Source organism: Arvicola amphibius, chromosome 3 (genome assembly GCF_903992535.2).
Source record: "Arvicola amphibius chromosome 3, mArvAmp1.2, whole genome shotgun sequence".
Lineage (NCBI taxonomy): Eukaryota > Metazoa > Chordata > Mammalia > Rodentia > Cricetidae > Arvicola > Arvicola amphibius.
The window spans coordinates 189,299,943-189,322,821 of NC_052049.1; the positions used below are offsets into that span (position 1 = coordinate 189,299,943).

At 41.0% G+C, this 22,879-nt stretch overlaps 1 protein-coding gene across 1 annotated transcript; it reads right to left on the reverse strand.

The window, feature by feature from the left end:
* Nucleotides 1–13,287: 13,287 nt before the first annotated feature.
* On the reverse strand, nucleotides 13,288–22,563 carry LOC119810078 (C-C chemokine receptor 1-like protein 1). The gene is made up of 3 exons (XM_038323399.1): nucleotides 22,426–22,563; nucleotides 20,121–20,204; nucleotides 13,288–15,553 (listed from the first exon to the last, which is right to left on the reverse strand). Exon 3 carries the CDS (start codon nucleotides 15,484–15,486, stop codon nucleotides 14,416–14,418), a length of 1,071 nt encoding a protein of 356 aa, XP_038179327.1. The 5' UTR covers nucleotides 15,487–15,553; nucleotides 20,121–20,204; nucleotides 22,426–22,563; the 3' UTR covers nucleotides 13,288–14,415.
* Between the last annotated feature and the right edge of the window lie 316 nt (nucleotides 22,564–22,879).

Genomic DNA, 22,879 nt, shown 5'->3' on the forward strand with positions numbered 1-22,879 from the left:
CTCCCGTCTTTGGGGCCACAAAATCCCACAGCTCAGCCTGTTTGGGCTCTGGGGACCTGGAATTGAGTGCTCCCAGGCCGGTGGGAGGTCCCCTCCTTCATTTGACTGCCCGGAGCAAGGTAGGCCTTTGTCCGAGAGCTGCTTGGCCTGCAAGGGGACCTGAAAATCTGCAGGAGGATCCATCGTTCTTTGGGGTGAGTGAGGAGTGAGTGCCCGAACCGCGGCAGCTGCCCGGAGAGGGACCACCGACTCTCCACAACCCCCCCTGCCACCAGCACACTTCCTGCTCTTCCTGCAGGGGTTATTCTCCCCGGATACTGCCTCTCTCTCCCTGTCCCTTCCCAGCTTGCACCCAGAATCCTCCCCCCCTCCCCCTTCCTCATCCTCCCGTCTTTGGGGCCACAAAATCCCACAGCTCAGCCTGTTTGGGCTCTGGGGACCTGGAATTGAGTGCTCCCAGGCCGGTGGGAGGTCCCCTCCTTCATTTGACTGCCCGGAGCAAGGTAGGCCTTTGTCTGAGAGCTGCTTGGCCTGCAAGGGGACCTGAAAATCTGCTGAGGATCCATCGTTCTTTGGGGTGAGTGAGGAGTGAGTGCCCGAACCTCGGCAGCTGCCTGGTGAGGGACCACCGACTCTCCACAACTCCCCCTGCCACCAGCACACTTCCTGCTCTTCCTGCAGGGGTTATTCTCCCCGGATACCGCCTCTCTCTCCCTGTCCCTTCCCAGCTTGCACCCAGAATCTTCCCCCCCTCCCCCTTCCTCATCCTCCCGTCTTTGGGGCCACAAAATCCCACAGCTCAGCCTGTTTGGGCTCTGGGGACCTGGAATTGAGTGCTCCCAGGCCGGTGGGAGGTCCCCTCCTTCATTTGACTGCCCGGAGCAAGGTAGGCCTTTGTCCGAGAGCTGCTTGGCCTGCAAGGGGACCTCACAGTCTGCAGAAGGATCCATCATTCTTTGGGGAAGAGATGGGCAGGCGCCAATGCAGGAGCTCCTCCAACAACATGAAAGGCAACATGACATCACCACAAGCCAGACATCCCGAAACAACAAGAATTGAACACCCTACCCCAGAAGATATAGAAGAAACCGACATTAAACAGTACTTTATAAAAATAATAGAGGACCTTAAACAGGAGGTAAAAAACTGCCATAAAGAAATGGAAATGACAAACAAAAAGGTAGACGAAATAAATAAATCTCTCAAAGATACCCAAGAAAAACAAGAAAAACAAGAAAAAGCAATCAAACAGGTAAGGGAAACAGTACAAGACCTGATAAATGAAATGGAGGTATTGAAGAAAACACAATCTGAGGGACGACTGGAAATGGAAACTCTGAGTAAACGAACAGAAACTTCAGAGACAAGTATTTCCAACCGAATACAAGTGATGGAAGAAAGAATCTCGGACTCTGAAGATACTATAGAAGAAATAAACTCACAGATTAAAGAACTAAACAAATCTAACAAATTCTTAACACAAAACATTCAGGAAATCTGGGACACCATGAAAAGACCAAACCTAAGAATAATTGGGGTAGAAGAAGGAGAAGAATTACAACTCAAAGGCCCAGAAAACATATTCAACAAAATTATAGAAGAAAACTTCCCCAACCTAAAGAAGGATGTTCCTATGAAGGTACAAGAAGCCTACAGAACACCAAATAGACTGGATCAAAAGAAAGCATCCCCACGCCATATAATAATCAAAACACAAAACATACAGAATAAAGAACAGATATTAAGAGCTGCAAAGGAAAAAGGTCAAGTAACATATAAAGGGAAACCTATCAGAATTACACCTGATTTCTCAATGGAAACCATGAAAGCCAGAAGAGCTTGGATAGATGTGCTACAGACACTTAGGGAACATGGATGCAAGCCTAGACTATTATACCCAGCAAAGCTTGCATTCACCATTGATGGAGAAAACAAGATATTCCAGGACAAAAACAGATTTAAACAATACGCAGCCACAAATCCAGCCTTGCAGAAAGTAATAGAAGGAAAATCACAAACCAAGGAGTCCAACAACGCCGACAATAACTCAGGCATCTAGCGACCCTTCACCAGCACAACTAGAAGAAGGGAAACACACAAACTCTACTACTAAAAATGACTGAAGTTAACAACCACTGGTCATTAATATCACTTAATATCAATGGACTCAATTCACCTATAAAAAGGCACAGGCTAAGAGACTGGATACGAAAACAGAATCCAACATTTTGCTGTTTACAAGAAACACACCTCAACCACAAAGACAGGCACCTACTCAGAGTAAAGGGTTGGGAAAAGGTTTATCAAGCAAATGGCCCTAAGAAACAAGCGGGTGTGGCCATACTAATTTCCAACAAAGTTGACTTCAAACTAAAATCAATCAGAAGAGATGGAAAGGGACACTTTATACTCATAACAGGAAAAATCCTTCAGAATGAAGTCTCAATCCTGAATATCTATGCCCCTAATATAAAAGCTCCCACTTATGTAAAAGAAACACTTCTAGAACTCAAGGCAGCCATCAAACCACACACACTAATAGTTGGAGACTTCAACACTCCTCTCTCACCAATGGACAGGTCAATCAGACAGAAACCTAACAGAGAATTGAAAGACTTAATGGAGGTAATGAACCAAATGGACTTAACAGACATCTATAGAACATTCCACCCAAATAGGAAAGAATATACCTTCTTCTCTGCGGCTCATGGAACCTTTTCGAAAATTGACCATATACTTGGTAACAAAGCAAACTTCCACAGTTACAAAAAAATATTAGTAACCACCTGTGTCTTATCGGATCACCATGGATTAAAATTAGAATTCAACAACAATGCTACCCCCAGAAGGCCCACAAACTCATGGAAACTGAACAGTCAACTACTGACCCACACCTGGGTCAAGGAAGAAATAAAGAAAGAAATTAAAGTCTTTCTTGAATTTAATGAAAACAAAGACACAACATACTCAAACCTATGGGACACAATGAAAGCAGTGCTAAGAGGAAAGTTTATAGCACTAAGCGCCCACTTAAAGAAAACGGAGAAAGCACTCATTGGTGACTTAACAGCACACCTGAAAGCTCTGGAAAAAAAAGAAGCAGACTCACCTAGGAGAAGTAGAAGACTGGAAATAATCAAACTGAGGGCAGAAATCAACAAAATAGAAACACAGAAAACAATCCAAAGAATCAATGAAACAAGAAGCTGGTTCTTGGAGAAAATCAACAAGATTGACAAACCCTTAGCCAATCTAATCAAACGGCAGAGGGAGAACACGCAAATTAACAAGATCAGAAATGAAAAGGGGGACATAACCACAGACACAGAGGAAATTCAGAAAATCATTAGATCTTACTACAAAAGCCTGTATGCCACAAAATTGGAAAATGTAAAAGAAATGGACAGTTTTTTAGATAAATACCATATACCAAAGTTAAACCAGGACCAGGTAAATGCTCTAAATCGTCCAGTTAGTCGCGAAGAATTAGAAACTGTTATCAGAAACCTCCCTACCAAAAAGAGCCCAGGACCAGATGGTTTCAATGCGGAATTCTACCAGAACTTCCAAGAAGACCTAATACCTATACTCCTTAAGGTATTTCATAATATAGAAACACAAGAGTCACTGCCAAATTCCTTCTATGAAGCTACAGTTACCCTGATACCTAAACCACACAAAGACTCAACCAAGAAAGAGAATTACAGGCCAATCTCACTCATGAACATGGACGCAAAAATTCTCAATAAAATACTGGCAAACCGAATCCAAGAACACATTAGAAAAATTATCCATTACGATCAAGTAGGCTTCATCCCAGAGATGCAGGGCTGGTTCAACATACGAAAATCTATTAATGTAATCCATCATATAAACAAACTGAAGGAAAAAAACCATATGGTCATCTCATTAGATGCTGAAAAAGCATTTGACAAAATTCAGCACCCTTTTATGATAAAGGTCTTGGAGAGATTAGGGATACAAGGGTCATTCCTAAATATAATAAAAGCTATTTACAGCAAACCGACAGCTAACATCAAATTAAACGGAGAGAAACTCAAGGCTATCCCACTAAATTCAGGAACACGACAAGGCTGTCCACTCTCTCCTTATCTCTTCAATATAGTGCTTGAAGTTCTAGCAATAGCAATAAGACAACATAAGGGAATCAAGGGGATCCAATTTGGAAAGGAAGAAGTTAAACTTTCATTATTTGCAGATGATATGATAGTATACATAAGCGACCCCAAAAACTCCACCAAAGAACTCCTACAGCTGATAAACTCCTTCAGTAACGTGGCAGGATACAAGATCAACTCCAAAAAATCAGTCGCCCTCCTATACACAAAGGATAAGGAAGCAGAGAGGGAAATCAGAGAAGTATCACCTTTCACAATAGCCACAAATAGCATAAGATATCTGGGAATATCGCTAACCAAGGAAGTGAAGGATTTATATGACAAGAACTTTAAGTCTTTGAAGAAAGAAATTGAAGAGGATACCAGAAAATGGAAGGATCTCCCCTGCTCGTGGATTGGGAGGATCAACATAGTAAGAATGGCAATTCTACCAAAAGCAATCTATAGATTCAATGCAATCCCAATCAAGGTCCCATTAAAATTCTTCACAGAGATTGAGAAGACAATAATCAACTTTATATGGAAAAACAAGAAACCCAGGATAGCCAAAAAAATCTTATACAATAAAGGTACTTCTGGAGGCATTACCATCCCTGACTTCAAACTCTATTACAGAGCTACAGTATTGAAAACGGCTTGGTATTGGCATAAGAACAGAGAAGTTGACCAATGGAATCGTATAGAAGACCCGGATCTTAAACCACAAACCTATGAACACCTGATTTTTGATAAAGGAGCCAAAAGTACACAATGGAAAAAAGAGGGCATCTTCAACAAATGGTGCTGGCATAACTGGATGTCAACCTGTAGAAGAATGAAAGTAGATCCATATCTATCACCATGCACAAAACTCAAGTCCAAATGGATTAAAGACCTCAATATTAATTTGAACACATTGAGATTGATAGAGGAGAAAGTGGGAAGTACTCTACAACAAATGGGCACAGGGAACCGTTTCCTATGCATAACCCCAGCTGCACAGACTTTAAGGGCAACATTGAATAAATGGGACCTCCTGAAGTTGAGCAGCTTCTGTAAAGCAAAGGACATTGTCACTAAGACACAAAGGCAGCCTACTGACTGGGAAAAGATCTTCACCAACCCTGCAACTGACAAAGGTCTGATCTCTAAAATATATAAGGAACTCAAGAGACTAGACGGTAAAATGCCAATTAACCCAATTAAAAAATGGGGCGATGAACTGAACAGAGAATTCTCAACAGAAGAAGTTCGAATGGCCAAAAGACACTTAAGGTCATGCTCAACCTCCCTAGCTATCAGGGAAATGCAAATCAAAACAACTTTGAGATATCATCTCACACCTGTCAGATTGGCTAAAATCCAAAACACCAATAATAACCTTTGCTGGAGAGGTTGTGGGGTAAGGGGCACACTCATCCATTGCTGGTGGGAATGCAAACTTGTGCAACCACTTTGGAAAGCAGTGTGGCGGTTTCTCAGGAAATTCGGGATCAACCTACCCCAGGACCCAGCAATTCCACTATTGGGAATCTACCCAAGAGATGCCCAATCATACAACAAAAGCATATGCTCATCTATGTTCATAGCAGCATTATTTGTAATAGCCAGATCCTGGAGACAGCCTAGATGCCCTTCAGTGGAAGAATGGATGAAGAAACTGTGGAATATATACATGCTAGAATACTACTCAGCGGTAAAAAACAATGACATCTTGAATTTTGCAGGCAAATGGATGGAAATAGAAAACACTATTCTGAGTGAGGTAACCCAGACCCATAAAGATGAACATGGGATGTACTCACTCATATTCGGTTTCTAGCCATGATTATAGGACATCGAGCCTATAAGTTTGGGATCCTTGAGAAGATAATAAGAAGGTGAACTCCCAAAAAAGATATAGTAATCCTCCTGGATATTGGAAGTAGACACGATCGCCAGGCAAAATTGGGAACTTGAGGGTTGGGCAAGACTGGGCCAAGGGAAGATGGGGAGAGAAAAGTGTGAAGGGGAGAGCGGGGGGAGCTCGGAGGAATGGGGTGCTTGGGATATAGGAAGGGTGGATATGAGAGCAGGGAAGCATATATCTGAATTTAAGGAGCTACCTGAGGGTTGTCAAGAGACTTGACCCTAGAGGGGTTCCCAGGTTTCCAGGGAGACGCCCCCAGTTAGTTCCTTGGGCAGCTGAGGAGAGGGAGCCTGAAAAGGCCAGTTCCTATAGCCATACTGATGAATTTCTTGCATATCACCATAGAACCTCCACCTGACGATAGATGAAGAAAATGACAGAGCCCCACCTTGGAGCACCGGACTGAGCTCCCAAGGTCCTGATGAGGAGCAGAAGGAGAGAGAACATGAGAAAGAAAGTCAGGACCGTGAGGGAACCTCCATCTGGCGACAGATGGGGAAGGTGACTGAGCCCCACATTGGAGCACTGGACTGAGCTCCCAAGGTCCCGATGAGGAGCAGAAGGAGCGAGAACATGAGGGAGAAAGTCAGGAACGAGAGGGGTGCGTTCACTCATGGAGACGGTGGGACAGAACTAATGGGAGATCACCAACTCCAGTTGGAATGGGACTGATGGATCATGCGACCAAACCCGTCTCTCTGAGTGTGGCCAACAGCGGGGGCTGACTGAGAAGCAAAGGACAATGGCTCTGGGCTCTGATTCTTCTTCATGGACGGGCTCTGTGGGAGCCTTCTCAGCTTGGTCGATCACCTTCCTGGACCTGGGGGGAGTTGGGAGGACCTTGGTCTTAGCATAGAGTGGGGAACCCTGATGGCTCCTTGGCCTTGAGAGGGAGGGAGGGGAGGTATGGGTGGAGGGGAGGGGAGGGAAGGGGGAGAAGGAGGGGAGAGAAAGGGGAGAAGGAGGGGAGGGAGGGGGGAGGAGGAGGGAAGGAGATGGAAATTTTTAAATATAAAAAAAATAAACCATGAGGAAAAAAAAAAAAAAAAAAAAAAAAAAAAAAAAAAAAAAAAAAAAAAAGAACTTGAGATAGCTGGGCTTCTGGAACTCAATTATTTTCTTAATCACTAACCTAAGTCACAGTCTATATGGCTCCTCATGAGAAACTAGCTGTGTGACATTTCCTTGTTCTTATTTTCTATCCTCTGCAGCCCCTGCTTTATCAGGGGTTGGAGGCAACACTATGTCTTGCTTTTTACCTATGTTATTCTTCCCAATAAGCTAACCTCTGTTTATTAAAGACCCTCAATTACTAACGTCCTATTTAAACGACTATTGTATAAAATCATTGCTTCAGTTAAACAGTACACCTTAGGAGGAAATCATCTTCATAATAATCCACAGGTAAAAATGCCCAATAGAACAGGATATTTTCATGAGCTAATCACATCACATTAAAGGTAGTGGGGGTGTTCTCACACCCATTTACAACATGTCAGATACCAGAGAAAAACAGCAGCAGCAAGCATGAAAAGACTCAACAATAGCAAGAGACGTTCTGGGGTTGAGGCTCTCCAGGCCTTGTCTTTCCAAGACTCACCCATTGGGGACTTTGCTTCCTGATGGGCAGACTTCCTGAACCTCAACTGCCACCTACTGTTCCTCTGACATACCCACTGGCATATAACCAAGTTACATTCAATATAACCACAGAGGTTATATATAGAGTAAACTAGGAGAAGAGACGGATCTCCCTAGGAAGGGGAAGTAGAATAGATTGTTGTTAATGGATAATAACTGGGCTGGAATGGGAGGATCAAATGTGAAGGGGGGGATAGAATTGAGGGATACATGGTCTCAACCCTAACCCAGAAGCTATCTCCAACTGATAACCCCTTGGAAATGAAAAAAAAATAGTGTTCTCTAAAGGAGTTTTATAGGGAAAACAAACCCTTAAAGGTAGCCTCCCATGCTCAAACTCAAAATGGACTCAGTGGCATCTTTGGCGGTTCTGTGTCTCATAATATAATGCCAGGGTATTTATTTATTTAATCATTTATTTGCCTTGTAGTTGCTTTGGAGGGACACTATTGCTCCTGGTTCTGTGTTTTTATGGGATTCCTGTGTGTAACACATGTGTGTTTCTTTATCTATATGCTTCTTGTGCCTTTTCTTCAACCCTTTTCCCTCTATTCATTTGTTTTGTCCTATTCTGACTTGTTTATTTTTGTTTTATATTACTTTATTATTATTATTATTCCTTAGATGCTTATTTGTTTACTAATGAGAGACAGAAAGAGTGTGGATCTGCATAGGAGAGGAGGTGAGGAGGAGTTTGTGTGGGAGAAACTGCAAAAAGAATACATTGTATGAAAAAAATCTATTTTCAATAACAAATAAAATCTGACCAATAATGAGTGCTTCCCATATCTGCACAGCAACCATCAATTTTCTCATTGTGTTTCTGTGTCTGTGAAGTGGGAAGTCTCCTAACTTTCCTGACTACTAGCAACATTTTAGAGATTATAAATGACAATGTGCTTTGAAACTGTCTACTGGTCCTTGAAGTTATAATTACACACTGTAGGTTATGCAGGCTTAGGAGTTTTATCAGAGATGAACCTAGATTTTATTCAGATGAAACCTAGATCTTAAATAACTTACAGAAAAAGATTTCAGGATGGGCTGGTTTGAAGCAGAGTTTGAATTTAAGAAAAAAATCCTTTCATATAGTGAGAACAGGCTGAGTCTGCTTTAGTTTCTCTATGTTATATTAACTTTCAGAGTGTTTAGCCTTGAACAATGTTATTTTATACAGAATAGCCTTGGCTGAAGTTACTCTATTTTGAGAATAAATACTAAGAAAGAATGACTACACATCATGTTTATATAAGTAAGTAATCACTATTTGCCAGCATACCAGGAGACACAAACTTAGTATTTATTTGTACCAATTACCATTATCATATCAAAACACCAGGCACATGAGCTTATCAACCACAGTAGATGGAATCCCTTACCTTATACAATAAAAGAAGGAACACCCCAAGGTTGATATGTGGCAAGATGCTGACTAATTACCTAGTCAGTCATCTTGAGCCTGTTTCAAGAAAATTGCCACAATGAAAGACCCAACTTAATGCTTGTATTTACAGACATAAAGTAAAAATAACTTTTAAAAAGGTGTATGGTAATTGAGGCTGTCCTCTAGCCTCCACATGTGTGTATTCACATGTGCACATACAAACTCGCAGGTTAACTGTACACATATGAACACATGCATTATTGGAATAAAGGAGTTATATTATTATGTTATTGATAACTACCAGCTATCAAAGCATTATTGGGATTACTTGGCAAATTACAATCAACAAACTAATATGACTTGTAACTTTATTGCTTTTCAATAAATTTGGACATTGTGGAGAGACACAGGTATGTCCTTCTGTTCCTGACATAACATGTTCATGAAATATAGACTTAAACAGAGGAGGACAGACATGTAACAGGACAGTAGGACATGCCCTAGAGTGGGTATGGCTGCTCAAGGGAGGGGAATAATCACATTAAGTGTCCTTTAAAGAAGCATTTTGAGACAGGGTTTTGTTTTACAGCTCAGGCCAGTTCAACGCTCATGATATTCATGCCGGATCCTCTGAATTTCTGGGATTTTGGAGTCACAGGTATGTTCCATATACTTAGTCCAGTTAGCAATCACTATGTAAAATGAGGTATTATTAATTTTTAATCTCTCTGTGCATGCTTGTTTGTGTGCATGTACATGTTTAAGCACACATGCACATTTGCAGACGTGTGTGAGTGTGGACATGGCATGTGATGGAGGAGGTCATCTGTCATGTGTTACTCTCATTGGTTAATAAACTGCCTTGGCCCTTTGATAGGACAGAAAATTAGATAGGCGGAGCAGACAGAACAGAATTGTGGGAGAAAGAAAGCAGAGTCAAGCAGATGCCTCAGGCGGTGGCCATGACTCTCCTCTCCGAGACAGACGCAGGTTAGGATCTTTCCAGTTAAGCCACCACCTCGTGGTGCTACACAGATTACTAAATATGGGTTAATCAAGATGTGAGAGTTATCCAGTAAGAGGCTAGAGCTAATAGGCCAGACAGTGTTTAAATGAATACAGTTTCCATGTAATTATTTTGGGTAAAGCTAGCCGGGTGGCGGGAAGCTGCCCACCATTCCTTCTACACCCCATAAGTGTTTTGACAAAAGCTGTCTATAGAATTTGGGGTGGTTTTAGAGTTGCATTGTTCAGGGGATGTAAAATATTAAGCAAAAGTGTTTCAGTATACTTATTCTTATCTAAGAAACTTTCTCCTTATACATTTTTTAAAAAAATATTACTATTTATTGTATATTTATGTTATGCATTTGTGTGGGAGTGGTGTGTACATGCCACAGCATGTATAAGAACAGCTTCCAGGAGTTTACTCTATCCTTCTACCGTGAGTTCTATAATCTAACTCAGGTTTGTGTAGCAAGTGTTTTTACCCATGAAACTAAATCACCAACTCAAGAACTTTCGTTTAGTAAATGAAATCCTAAGGTGGTTTCTAAAATGCAGTTTTATAGGCTGATAAGACAAAACATAGATAAAAGGTCATCAAACAAATTCTTGATATACATAGATCACAAGGAACTTAGGGCACATTTGGGCTATAAACACAGTACAAGATATCATTTGTAAGATTTTCCTGAATCTTAGCCCACATTCCCTTAGATTTCCTTGTGTTCCTAGACCACCCCACCTTCATTTTTCTTCCTATCTATAAAACTGTCATTACTCAGTTCATGCCCAAAGAATCAAACAGGGTTTGTGTATGTGTCTGGCTCCTTATAATTCTAGAAACTGATTGGTGGATCAGTTTCCAGAGAGAATATAGGCTTGTAAGGCTAGGTAATATGTAAAAGGATCATATTTCCTGAAAGGAGGCCTTAAGAAGTCATCATACACAAAACTATGCAACTACGCAAGTGAAATCTGAGTTTCATTGGAAACCTCAGGAAGAAGGCCGTGTCAAGACTGTGTCGTGTGCACTGAGGAAAACTGTAGAAATATCATGGAGGTTGCCCAGGGTTATAGGACTGGGGCTTCCCAAGACGGTTGGACATCAGACGATTCTATCATATGTCTCAAGTGTCAGATATGGAGCTGCTGCATTTGGTGTCTCCCTTTTGGGTTTCAGTCTTGTTTTAGTCTTGTCTTCTCTCATTATTTTCCCTTCCTAATGTTTGGAACTGGAATGTTTATTGTTTGCCATTGTATATTGGAAGATGCATCAAACAATTTCAAAAAAGTGGTAGAAAATATGTTCTGGGGGAGTGATTTTATAATTAAGAAATTTCCCTTTTTCTATTTAAAACCACATCAAGCCTTTTCTATTATTGCGTGGAACAATCTTTTATTCACTGTTAATACACTGTTAATATTTGTTACTCTCATTGGTTTAATAAAGAACTGACTGGTTAGTAGCTAGGCAGGAAAAGGTTAGGTGGGACTTGTGGACAAAAGGGTGTAGGGAAAAAAGAGGACAGGTCACTAGTGAGTTATGGAGAGAAGCATGATGATCATGCTGTGCTGAAAAAAGGTACTGTGACATGGTAGAGCATAGCTAAGAAATATGGGTTAATTTAAGTTGTAAGGGCTAGTTAGTAATAAGCCTAAGCTATCAGTTGAGCATTTATAATTAATAAGTCTCTGTGTGCTATTTGGGAGCCAGTGGTCCTGACAAAAACTCCACCTACATATTATAGTATAATTTAATATGCAAATTATACCTCTATATATAATATAAAGTATTGTTTTTTATTAAAAAAGGTATAACTCACCTTTTTTATTTTTACAGGGGCTTGCAGATAAGAAGTAGACTGAGACATATAAGAGACTCTGCATTTACAGTTTTGAACAATTTTGGATTAGTTAAGATGCTGAAGACTTCTGGATATGGAAAGTACCCCATGTATTATGAGTTGAATATGAGGCTTTAGGGCCCAAGGTTGTCAAGTTGATAAGGGATAGATGTGTGCTGTCTAATCTTTCCACCCCAATGAGATTTAGAGTCACCTTAAATACAAAGTTTTGTACATGTTTAAGAGACTGTTTCCAAAGAGGTTTACCTGAGATGGGAAAGCCCACCCTGAATGTGGGTTGAACTCTTCCATGGGCTAAATATAAAGAAGGCAGTTGAAACACTAGCATACTTCTATCTGCTTTTTATTTGAATGCATTATAACCAACCAACTCACACACTTATCATGAAGGACTGTGAATTCAAACTGTGAACTAAATGCACCCTTTCTTTCTTAAGTTTCTTTATTTGGGTATTCTGTCATAGTATTGATAAAAAGTCACTAATATACAGGGCAAAGTATATTGCCCATAGAAATAGTGGGACCAACCAAGCTGCTCTAGGTGGGCAAGACAACAGTAGTCATTCTAACTAAGGTGGAGCTTGATGGGTTTCCCACTTATGGAGGTATGTCAGGGGACAGGGAATATTCTGAACAAAGATTTTAGGAAGATAGTATCCAGATGTGGCACAGAACAACAGTCTATCAGCTCTTTTATGACAGTTAGTTCTTACTCTAAAAAGTGAGAATGGGAATTGAAAAGACTAAAAACAAATATTTGGCAATTTTAGAGGATGCAGAGCTGCAAAGACCAAGTCCATGCACCCCATGAAACTCTACAGAGAAGAAATAAAATCATCCTACATCAGGGCTTTTTAATGCCCTTGCTGACACTACCTTCTGATTATGAAAAAAGTAAAAATTTATTTTTTTGTTGGTTGGTATTTCTGAAATTTTAATTATTAAGACCATCTTTATGTTTGTTTGCTATGTCTTCAGATACTCTATGACTCAGAGATATTATAACTAAATACATTTAACTGTACAGTCATTTATATGATATTACGTAGAAGACACTCACATTGGCATTTTGTATACACTGTCAGTTATTCTTCATGACAACCCATAGATTCCTCTATCATCTACACTTCAAAGATTGGAAGAATTAATCTCTGAAATGTTGAGAAACATGTCACAGTTACCTGCCAGATTAAAGATCTAAAAAGAAATGAAATATTGCAGTAACAGAAGAAAGTATAGAACAAATTAGAAAAGATGGGCCCGTGAAAACTTTAAACAATATTTAAATATCAGAAGCAAAATTTTGAAAAAAAGATAAAATTTATTACATCAAAATTAGAGACTTCAAGCCAGGCAATAGTAAATCCTTAAATTCCAACAATTGAGAGACAGAGGCAAGTGGATCTCTATGAGTTTGAGACCAGCGAACTCATATTCTACTGAGCATGTTTAAGGACAGCCAAGGCTACCTAGAGAAAGCCTGTCTTGAAAACCCAAACTAACCAACAAGTCAACCAAACAGAAACACCCTCTTCTAAAACCCAAAAACCAACCAATAAAACAACCCCCCCCCCAAATTAGGGATTTCTATTTAACAAGGTATAAGATCAATGAAGTAATAAGTTGATAGAAGTCATTTGTGATGAATAAAGCATTACAAAACAAAAGTCTATCTTTTTTCCATCATGAGAGAAGAGTAGTAAATGGAATTATCAAACCAAGTAAGTTCTCCTGTGAGAAGCAGGTGGCAGCAGCTGAAAATGGAACCACTAGGTGAACTAAGTTCCATGGTCAAGCATGGTAAAATTATTCCAGATGCTTCTCACACTCTGTACATATTAGTCATGCTGTTAACCAAAGACAATGCACTAGTAATTATTTTTCTAGAACCAGCAGGATTAGGCTAACATCTCTAAGGTTAACAAACACTACATATATTATATTAGTTATATTATGCTATATTATATACTAAGAGGCCACTTCCCTTAGGGAGAAGAATATAATTTAACAAGTATAAATCTCTCTCTAATGACTTTACTACCCAAATGATAAAGCAGTGCCACAATAGATCTTAAATTTAGGGGTTTTCAAGAGTTCAGGCCCTGCAGTGAGGGTGCAGCAGAGAAGGCATCTGTGATCTGCCATTGACTTCTAGGTTCAGAGCACACACAATCATAGACTTAACTGGTTCCACAATTATTGTAGGGTTCACTTTATTTGACAGTCCTATTGACCACAAATGCTACCTCTTATTGTATCTAAGCCCTTCCCTGAAACCTATTGACCTGGTCTTTGGAATGTCACAATTTGTTCATACATCTCCTTTCTGACAGGAAGAACATAGCGACAAACATTAAAGAGTTGACTTCTATCTAAGCTACCTGCAAGGTCCCACTGGTCTACAAGACAACGAGTCTTCAGTCAGTATCTATTTTGAAGAGTCGCTATTTTTTCACTCTTTCTTGGATCTTGGTTGGCATCCAGGAATTTGAATTAGATACCAGCAGAGTGCTCATTCTCCCCTGTGGATGGAGACACGGAACTGGCCCCCTGGGTTCGGTCCACAGAGAAGAAGGGCAGCCATTTTGCCAGGGGATTAGCTGTATGCCTCTGAAACAGCTGCCGGAGGTACTTCCTGAACCGCTTACCCACAAAGACATAAATGAATGGGTTGACGCAGCAGTGGGTGTAGGCAATAGCCTCAGTTACCATCAAGGCCAGGTCCAACTGTTGGCTTCTCTCGCACCCACTGGTGAATAGGAAGTCTTCAAAAGCAGAAGCAAATGCAGCCAGATAGTAAGGGGTCCAGAGGAGGAAGAAGAGAAGCGTGATAACAAAAATCAGACGCATAGCTTTGGCCTTCTTCTTATTGGGTCTTCTATGTAGAACATTGATGATCCTTGTGTAGCAGATAATCATGGCGAAGAGAGGTAAAATTAGTCCAAGGAGGTTCATTGTTACAGCCTGAAACCTCAAAAAATAATTTAGGCTTTCCTTGGGCAAATCTGCTCTGCAGGTATTGTAAGTGAACTCCAACTGGGCCTTGAAAAAACACAGACAAGGAATGGAAGCCAAGATGGCCAGGACCCAGGTGATGACGCTGGTAATGATGCCAAAAGTGACGGTTCGGGCCCGCAAGGCAAACACAGCATGGACGACGGCTAGATACCTATCAATTGTAAGCAGGGTGATGAAAAACATGTCACTGTACAAGCCCAGGTAATAAAATGCAGAGAGGAACTTACACATGGCATCACCAAAAATCCAGTCTCCTTTTATTATATAGTCAATCCAGAAAGGTAATGCAAAGAGGAAGACTAGATCAGAGATAGCCAGGTTGAATAGGTAGATGCTGGTCATACTTTGAAGCCTCCTGTGCTGTGTCAGCACCAGAACCACTAGGACATTGCCTATCACACCAATGATGAACACCAGGGAGTACAGGGGGGTCAGCACTGTGATCCCAAATGCCCGCACGTCCATGCTCACACATAAGCGTCCAGAAAAGAAGTCATTCTTGGTGTCTGTGTTGTAGTAGGGCTCTGTAGTGACTGAAGTCTCCATTGTGAACTCTTCTACAGGTCAGGGAAAATGGCCTCTATGTTTGCTTTGCTCTCAAATGCTTAGGGCTCTGGAAAACAAGCACAAGGAAATGGTTACATTTTTCAACCTAGTGAACTGTTTACCAGTACCCAGAGTCTATCAAAATCTGAAGTTAAAATGGTGAAAAGGGATACTCACATCCTTTCTTCCCACATTAACCCAGTAATCTAAGAGAGTCACAGAACAAACAAATAAGTGTGTAAATAATTTACTCAATGATTTCAGCTGTGAGTATGTAAGGAGAACCCAAAAGGGAACATTTTCAAATGCTGTGCAAACTAAGAATTTCTATGTGACCCCCTGGCCAAGGGCTCAGATACCGGACTTAGTATTCAAACTTCTTGAGCCTCCAATTTATTCTCATTTTAGAGGTGATGACTCAGAGGTGCAGAGTTTAGAACTATGCCATAGGAGGAGAGCTGACCTGAAACCCAGGATGTTCAGATGCGGCCCTGCAACTGTTGGAGTTTCCTGCCTCTAATTAAAGTGCTGGCTGTGCTCCTGGGTCTCTACAAAGGTTCTAGGAGGAGGGACAGTCTTGGCAAAGAGAGAGAAACCTAACAAGTTCATGGTTTTTGACCTATAAAAGTACTCAGTAAAGGGGTAAATGGCCTTGTCAGCACTTAGAAAGGTTTTTCTTCCTTTGTTTTTTTTCCCTTCCTTCTGTCCTTTCTTGCTTACTTCCTCCTTTCCTGCCATTATTGTTGCCAAAAATCTGGGGTTACAACTGCCATTTGGTAAACAGGGCCATGAATGTTGTGTAATGAAGAAATCCTTCCTCTCTGATACTATTATAGCTGAGACAGTGAATTCTTAGTAGGACAACCTATCACTTTATAGGTTAATACTCAAGGTAACAGGTTGATTGTTTGGGTTAGGATGATCCATATCACATGACCTTTTTATGGTATATCTAGCTTTACAGTTAACTCAGTAGCCCTCTGTGAGCACCATGAGAAGGCTAGAAGGAAGATACGACCTGGAGACAGAAATGACAAATGGACTCAGGTAGGAAGATATGCCTGGATCCAAAAGGTGAGATTTTGTAGAAGTTAGATGGAAGATGGGATTCTGATGAAATGACCTCTGAGTTATTTATTATCATTATTGCTATACCAGGATTGCCTGGTGCTGTAGGATACCCTAGAGCCAGTAACCCTTAAGTTACCCACCCACTGGGCCATGGCCTCTTATACTATTTATGCCCATATAAAGTGTTCATTAGCCTCTTTTCCAGCTGTGGGATTCGGATGCTGTTTTCCGTTCCAGCAGAAGATTCTGATTTGTGAGTCTACCCCTAAATAAATAACCATCTATTATTCTCAATTCTGAGCTAGTGTGGGATTTCTTTTAAGCATCCTTCTTTAGCCTTGAGATAAACAAAAGACCCAATGGATAGCTTGCCACTGTAGAACTTCTTCCACATCATGTATGAGTGTACACCTTCTGAATTCTTTCCAGTCAGTTTGTAGAAGAATCCTCCATAACAGGGAGTATGGGATTTGTTATAATATAATTGTTGTGTGACCTTGGATGAATTAACCAGTTTCTTTGAGTTTAAATTTCTAATCTGGAATGGGGGAGTTTAATGAATGTATATCTTACAAAGATGCTATGCAACCATGGGGAAAATGTCCCTTCATCCCCAGACAGTGAATATCAAGGACCTGGCTGTCAAGCAGTGAGCTTGCTCTAAAGTCTGTCATTACCAGACATTCTGACCACTATGTCTGTATTCCTTCTCTCCCTACTAGTTTTCTGCATGGGTAACACAGAAAGTGATTTTTCTAGATTGTCAATGAAAATTCTTCCATGTGAATCATGCTATGAAATCTCTAGAAAGCTGATCTCACAGAATTAGAAAGCCAAGTTGAGGTTATGGAGCTTGAGGAGAGTTTGGGAGAAAAGTGGAGAGAGGACAGATAACAGGACAGGGCTGAAGCCAGACAGCAGGACTACTCTCATCCTCTATAACACAGTCAGGTGATTATGGTTGATAACACATACTTGAATATTTCAAAATAGCTAAAGAAGATTGTCAAGGTATTCAGGTATTCAGAGACATCCCATTAGTCTGGCTGACCATTATACACTGTGCATGTATTGAATTGTCCCCTGCATCCTTTAAAACACAGAAGTGGCGCATGTGAAATAAGCAAAAAATTTGGAAAATACGTGAAAATTTCAGTATGTTGTTACTGGCCAGAGTTCTAGATTTGACCTAAATACCCATCAGTAAAGCATGCTTCACCCTCTCCATCAGTCCTGTGATCTCCCTGGGCTTCTACTTTTCTCCCTTCTAGGGTCCTTAGTGAATGTTTCCTGACTACAAAATTCACACTTGCACAGTGGTCTTTGGAAATTAAGGCATATGGCAGGAAGGGAGAAGCTCTTCTGCTGAAGTGTCAAGAGGGGCCCTTCATTTCTTATCAGTTCTGTCCCTCCTTCATGTCTTTACTGTGAGCCCTCACTGGGAAAACTGGGCTTTGGCAGTCAGGGATAACTGAGGCAGAGATTTCTGCTTTCTGCTACTCCTGTTGGTGCTGAAGAGGAAATAGACTCGGCTTGACAAATAGGACTTCTAGCTAGGCTGGCAGCTTTACAGCAGCGTCAACAAAAGTTGGGGAACAGTATCATCTGAGGCAAGGTGGTCCTCAGATGATACTCAGGAGACCCTTGGGCACTCCAGCCAAGGTAAAGGCAGATTGAGTTCAGCACTGTCAGGTGCCATGTTCAGCAGCCATCTACCTACTGAGGGACCCCAGCTTTACATGCTCTCCCTAAGTTGTCAGGTTGCAACAGTTTCAGGGCACACTTCTGCTAAGGAGACATGGCCCTGGCTATGTTTGTAGAAGAAGCAGAAGGCCCATGTTGTCATTGACTCTCCCAGGCCTGTGAATATCTGCTTGTAGAAGTCTTCCCCAGAGCCCCTTCACAGTGCTCATGTATATCCCTAGAGCCTGGACTCTTCCAGCAGTAATTTCCTGTAGCTTGCTTATTTGTGAAGTGCAGACCCAGGGTGATGCCAGATGCTTGTTGTGGCTCATAAGGTCAGTTGTATGCATATGTTCCGTCTCCATACAGCACTGGAGAAACTTGTAACTGACTACCATAGAAATCACCAAACATTGACAACCAGGGCTCTCCATTTCAGGTAGAGGCAAGTTTCATGGGTTTCCTAGCAAGTCACTAACCAGGTGTTCTTTTATTCAATAACCCATAACTTTCATGCATCTTAATGTGGAAATTAATTAAACAATAAATGTTGTCTATGAAAACTTCCATTTATTTCTTTGTAAAAATGTAGCACCTCCTCCAAAGGCTTCCAAGGCATGCCTATATTTTTGTATCACAACTATACCTTCTATGAGCCTTTGACCCAGAGCCTCATGCACTGTTTCCCCAGAGTATCCAGACAGTGTCAGGAAGACTTTGCCCATTGGATTTTAGCTTGGGGGTAGTGTCATTTCTTTCCCCAACCCACATCCAGTATCATCCATCACATTTCAAGAGGGTGGAACAAGCCCCATCCAACATGTATATATTCACATGCACAGTCCTTAGTTTTGCCATGACATATGTATATAGTGGAGATGTGTCTATTACATGAGAGAGAAACATGTAAAGAGCAATGCCCACTTGTCTGTTTTCTTTGTTAGGTAGGTAATTGTAGAGCTCAGGCTGTGCCATGCCATAAGTTACTCTGAAGGACCAGAGCCTAGAGAGATCCTTGACAGGAAAACAGGTAAGGAAAGGGTTCAAAGGCAAATAATAAATATGGCAAATTTCTGGCTTCTTCCTCACCCTCTGATCTGAGACGAAGGCTAGCAAGGAATTTTTTTCTGGCTGACTGGTCCACACCGGTCAGATTTGATAAAGCCATTCATGAACAACCTATCAGTTACCCCTTTTGTTTAACTTGACTAATCCAACATGAGTGGCCATCCTAAGCCACCCAAGATGCTTGTAACCCCCATTCCTCCAGTAGGAAAACAGATTTTTTTTGTCTCCAGTTCTTCTTTCCACTTTTTGAGATGTCCTCATTTCTGCTCTGTTGTGTGTAGGGTTCCTCAACTTAACTCTTAGTGGATGCTGAATCAATCCATTTAGGATTTTGTTACATGGTGGCCTTGGGCTACTATAAGAGTCTCCTAAGGTACAATCTTACTTCTTTTGCATTTTAATACCAGGAAAACTCACATAGCCAATCCACACTCAAAGAAGAACCATAAAATTACCATGTAAAAAGCTGTATAAGAATGAGAGGATTCAAGACCATTGTTTACTTTCTATCCCAATGATCAAATTTATTTTAGGAATTCCTTAATTTAGGAATTCCTTGAACTCAGTCACCCTCATGATCAGCTCCTGGATCTTTTTATTTCCAATATCTGCAGCATTTTACAGTCTCCGTTGCCAACATCCTAGCCCCTGACCACTCCCTTCACTGTCTAGGCTTTGGTGAGACCTGAATGCCAATGATGCTCAAATTTCCCCAGATTTTTCAGCCTTCCCATGTCTTTCTAACCCATCGTTCTAAAACCCACGAGCAGACAATAAGACCAATGTCCCACATACATTTTCAACTTTTTTACCTTTTTATGATCTTGTCATGTGCAGTTAGCAAAATCTCAGACTTCATTAGATCCAACTTTCAGCACCAATGGAATTGGATATTACTGGGGAAAAAAATCATACGGCCATAAGGACTAGTGTCACTCTATGGATGAGGCATTTTAAAAGTCTCTATTGAAAATTATATTTAACATCTGTCAGCTGTGTTTCTGTCCACAGGTCAATATTTAGATTCTTCTGTCTTTTTTTTAATTCCTCAACATCCTCTCTGACAGCCTTGCTTTCTATTCACTGAGGAAATAGAATCTAAACTTTCAACTTCTTCTCTATTTGTTCCTCTTTATTGTATCCTTCAACTCTGCCTTCAGGCCTGTTTCATAGATAAATTCTAGTTTATCTAACTCATTCTAATTTTGTGCAGGATCCCAGCCTATTTCACCTATTCATGACCACAACCTAACAGTTTTTGTCTTGTTAGTTTTTCACAATGCCCTAATGTATTATTTCTCTGAACACACACACACACACACACACACACACACACATTTCTGTATTAAGCAAGAAAGCAAACAAGCAAGCAAGCATCAAAGAAAGAAATTCATGATGCTACTTCCATCTCCAGGTACTCTGTTTCTTCACCCTTGGCTACAATAGTTACTTTAAAGAGTTGTCTTTATATTTGTTCATTCCCTTTCTTTCTGGAACTGAGTTTCTGATACTGGTTCCTGTTTAACGTCTTACCTTGAGGCCTTGTGTGCTCCAGGCACAGTCCTTGATCCTACGCTCTTCTACTTCCTTTATTTCTATGTCATTGTCCCAGTAACGTCGTATTTAACCATCTCACTTAAAGTAGAATTTGTGGCCCTTTCCTTGCTTTATTTATCACTACCTAACATACAAAAATATAATTTAGTTACTTGTTTACTGTTCTCTAATAAGTTACATTCTGACTGTGAGAAGCTGGAATGGTCTCTTGTGATCATAGCTATAACTCAGATGATGTGTTCAATAAACACATTTAAATGATTAAAAATCCCAAGCTGGATGTTTGGCTACAAGGTGGCTGATTAACTGAGCAGCTGCGCAGCTCCTTCTGAGACTCATATTTGCCCTATGCAGTCTTTCTGCCTTGCCCTGTGCAGACCAGCTTCACTTGGGGTAATCATCTGACTGCTAGTGTCTGTGATGAAACCCATCAGAGAAAGCACTCCTTCTATTATTAGGTGGTAGAGGCGAGGAATCGTGGACAGACACTGTGAGAAAACAGTCACTTTGAAGGGAATTTCCTAGGATGTAAGTAAGACAGAAGTATATGCATGTATACTCATAGGAATAATCCGTTAGAACAGCAGTTCTCAATCTGTGGGCCATTACTCCTCTGAGGGTCAAATGACCCTTTTGCACGGGTTGCATATTAGATATCTTGCATATCAGATATTTACATCACAACAATAACAAAATTACAGTTACAAAATAGCAACAAAAATAATTTTATGCTTGGGGATCACTACAACACGAGGAACTGTATTAAAGGGTTGCAGCATTAGGAAGGTTGAGAACCACTGCATTAGAGCATTTTAAAGAATAGCAAGATAGAAAAAAAGTTAGACTGTGGTCTTGAGTGGATGAAATAGTCTGGAGACCTGCACGAGATGAGAGAAGGGAATTAGATTGGAATAAGAGGGCTAGGAAGAACCTGGGAATTTGCCATGTTTGTTGTCTCTTTGTAAGTCTTTTCCTTAGTGTTTGCCTGCTGATGATTTTTCTAGCTTTTAGCCCTTCAGAATAACTTAGGGCAGGGTGTGGCCTGAGCTCTACAATTACTACCTAACAAAGAAAATAGGCAAGTAAGCGTTGCTCATTACAGGTTTCTCTCTCATCTAGTACACCCCCTCCAATGTATACATATGTTAAGCTGCCTCTGCCCTGGCACACTGCATGGCAATGTGAAGTATGAGACAATTTCTTCTTTCAAGCCTTCAGTCACAGCAAGATGCACAAATCAGACACAGGGGGGCAGAATTTGAGAGCTTATAATACAGGAAGGATTGGCTTCCTGCTTCTATCCTTTCCTATGTCCTACATGTTTTGTGTAGATACCTACTTCTAGGTCCTGTTCTGATTCTGAGGCTTACTGAGGGTCACTGTTTCTGCTGGTAAAGGCCACAGAGTAGGACCACAAAGCTGCAAAGAGGCTGCTTCCCAGAACAGCAGCACATTGTGTTCTGAGCCCAGGGAGGGGGTAGTCAGGAAAGAAGAGCCTGAAAAATGATAAAAAGTCCTTTGTATCCCAAGCTCAAGCCTCAGACGGTCTAGTGCACATACCTGAAAGCCGCGATTTAGCTGGATCCTGCTGTATCTGATGTTTGCTCCCTTTTATGCCTAGCATATCATGTTTCTGAAGTGCATGTGTCTCCTCGGGAGTGTGAATCAGACAAAGCCAGGAACTAGTGTCAGTCCAGGTGACGTGGTGCAACAGTATCATTAGGATCTAGCTGGACATCAGGCTTCTGGGTCCAGCCCCTCTCAGGGGGAGGAGCTGTCTTAATAAGCTCACTGAGTGATTCTTATTTATGCTAGACTTTGAAATCCTTCTCAGACCTTTGCTGTTCAGTGATGGAAAGACTTGTGGGCCAATCAGAAGCACAGACTGTCCCACAGACTACTGAATGGAAGTCTGAACTTTCATATGATCCCCTGGGGGAACTGTTTACACGTTGCTATGTCACTGTATCATGTCTAGTGAGATATAAGTCTGCACAGAGTTCAGACCTAGGAG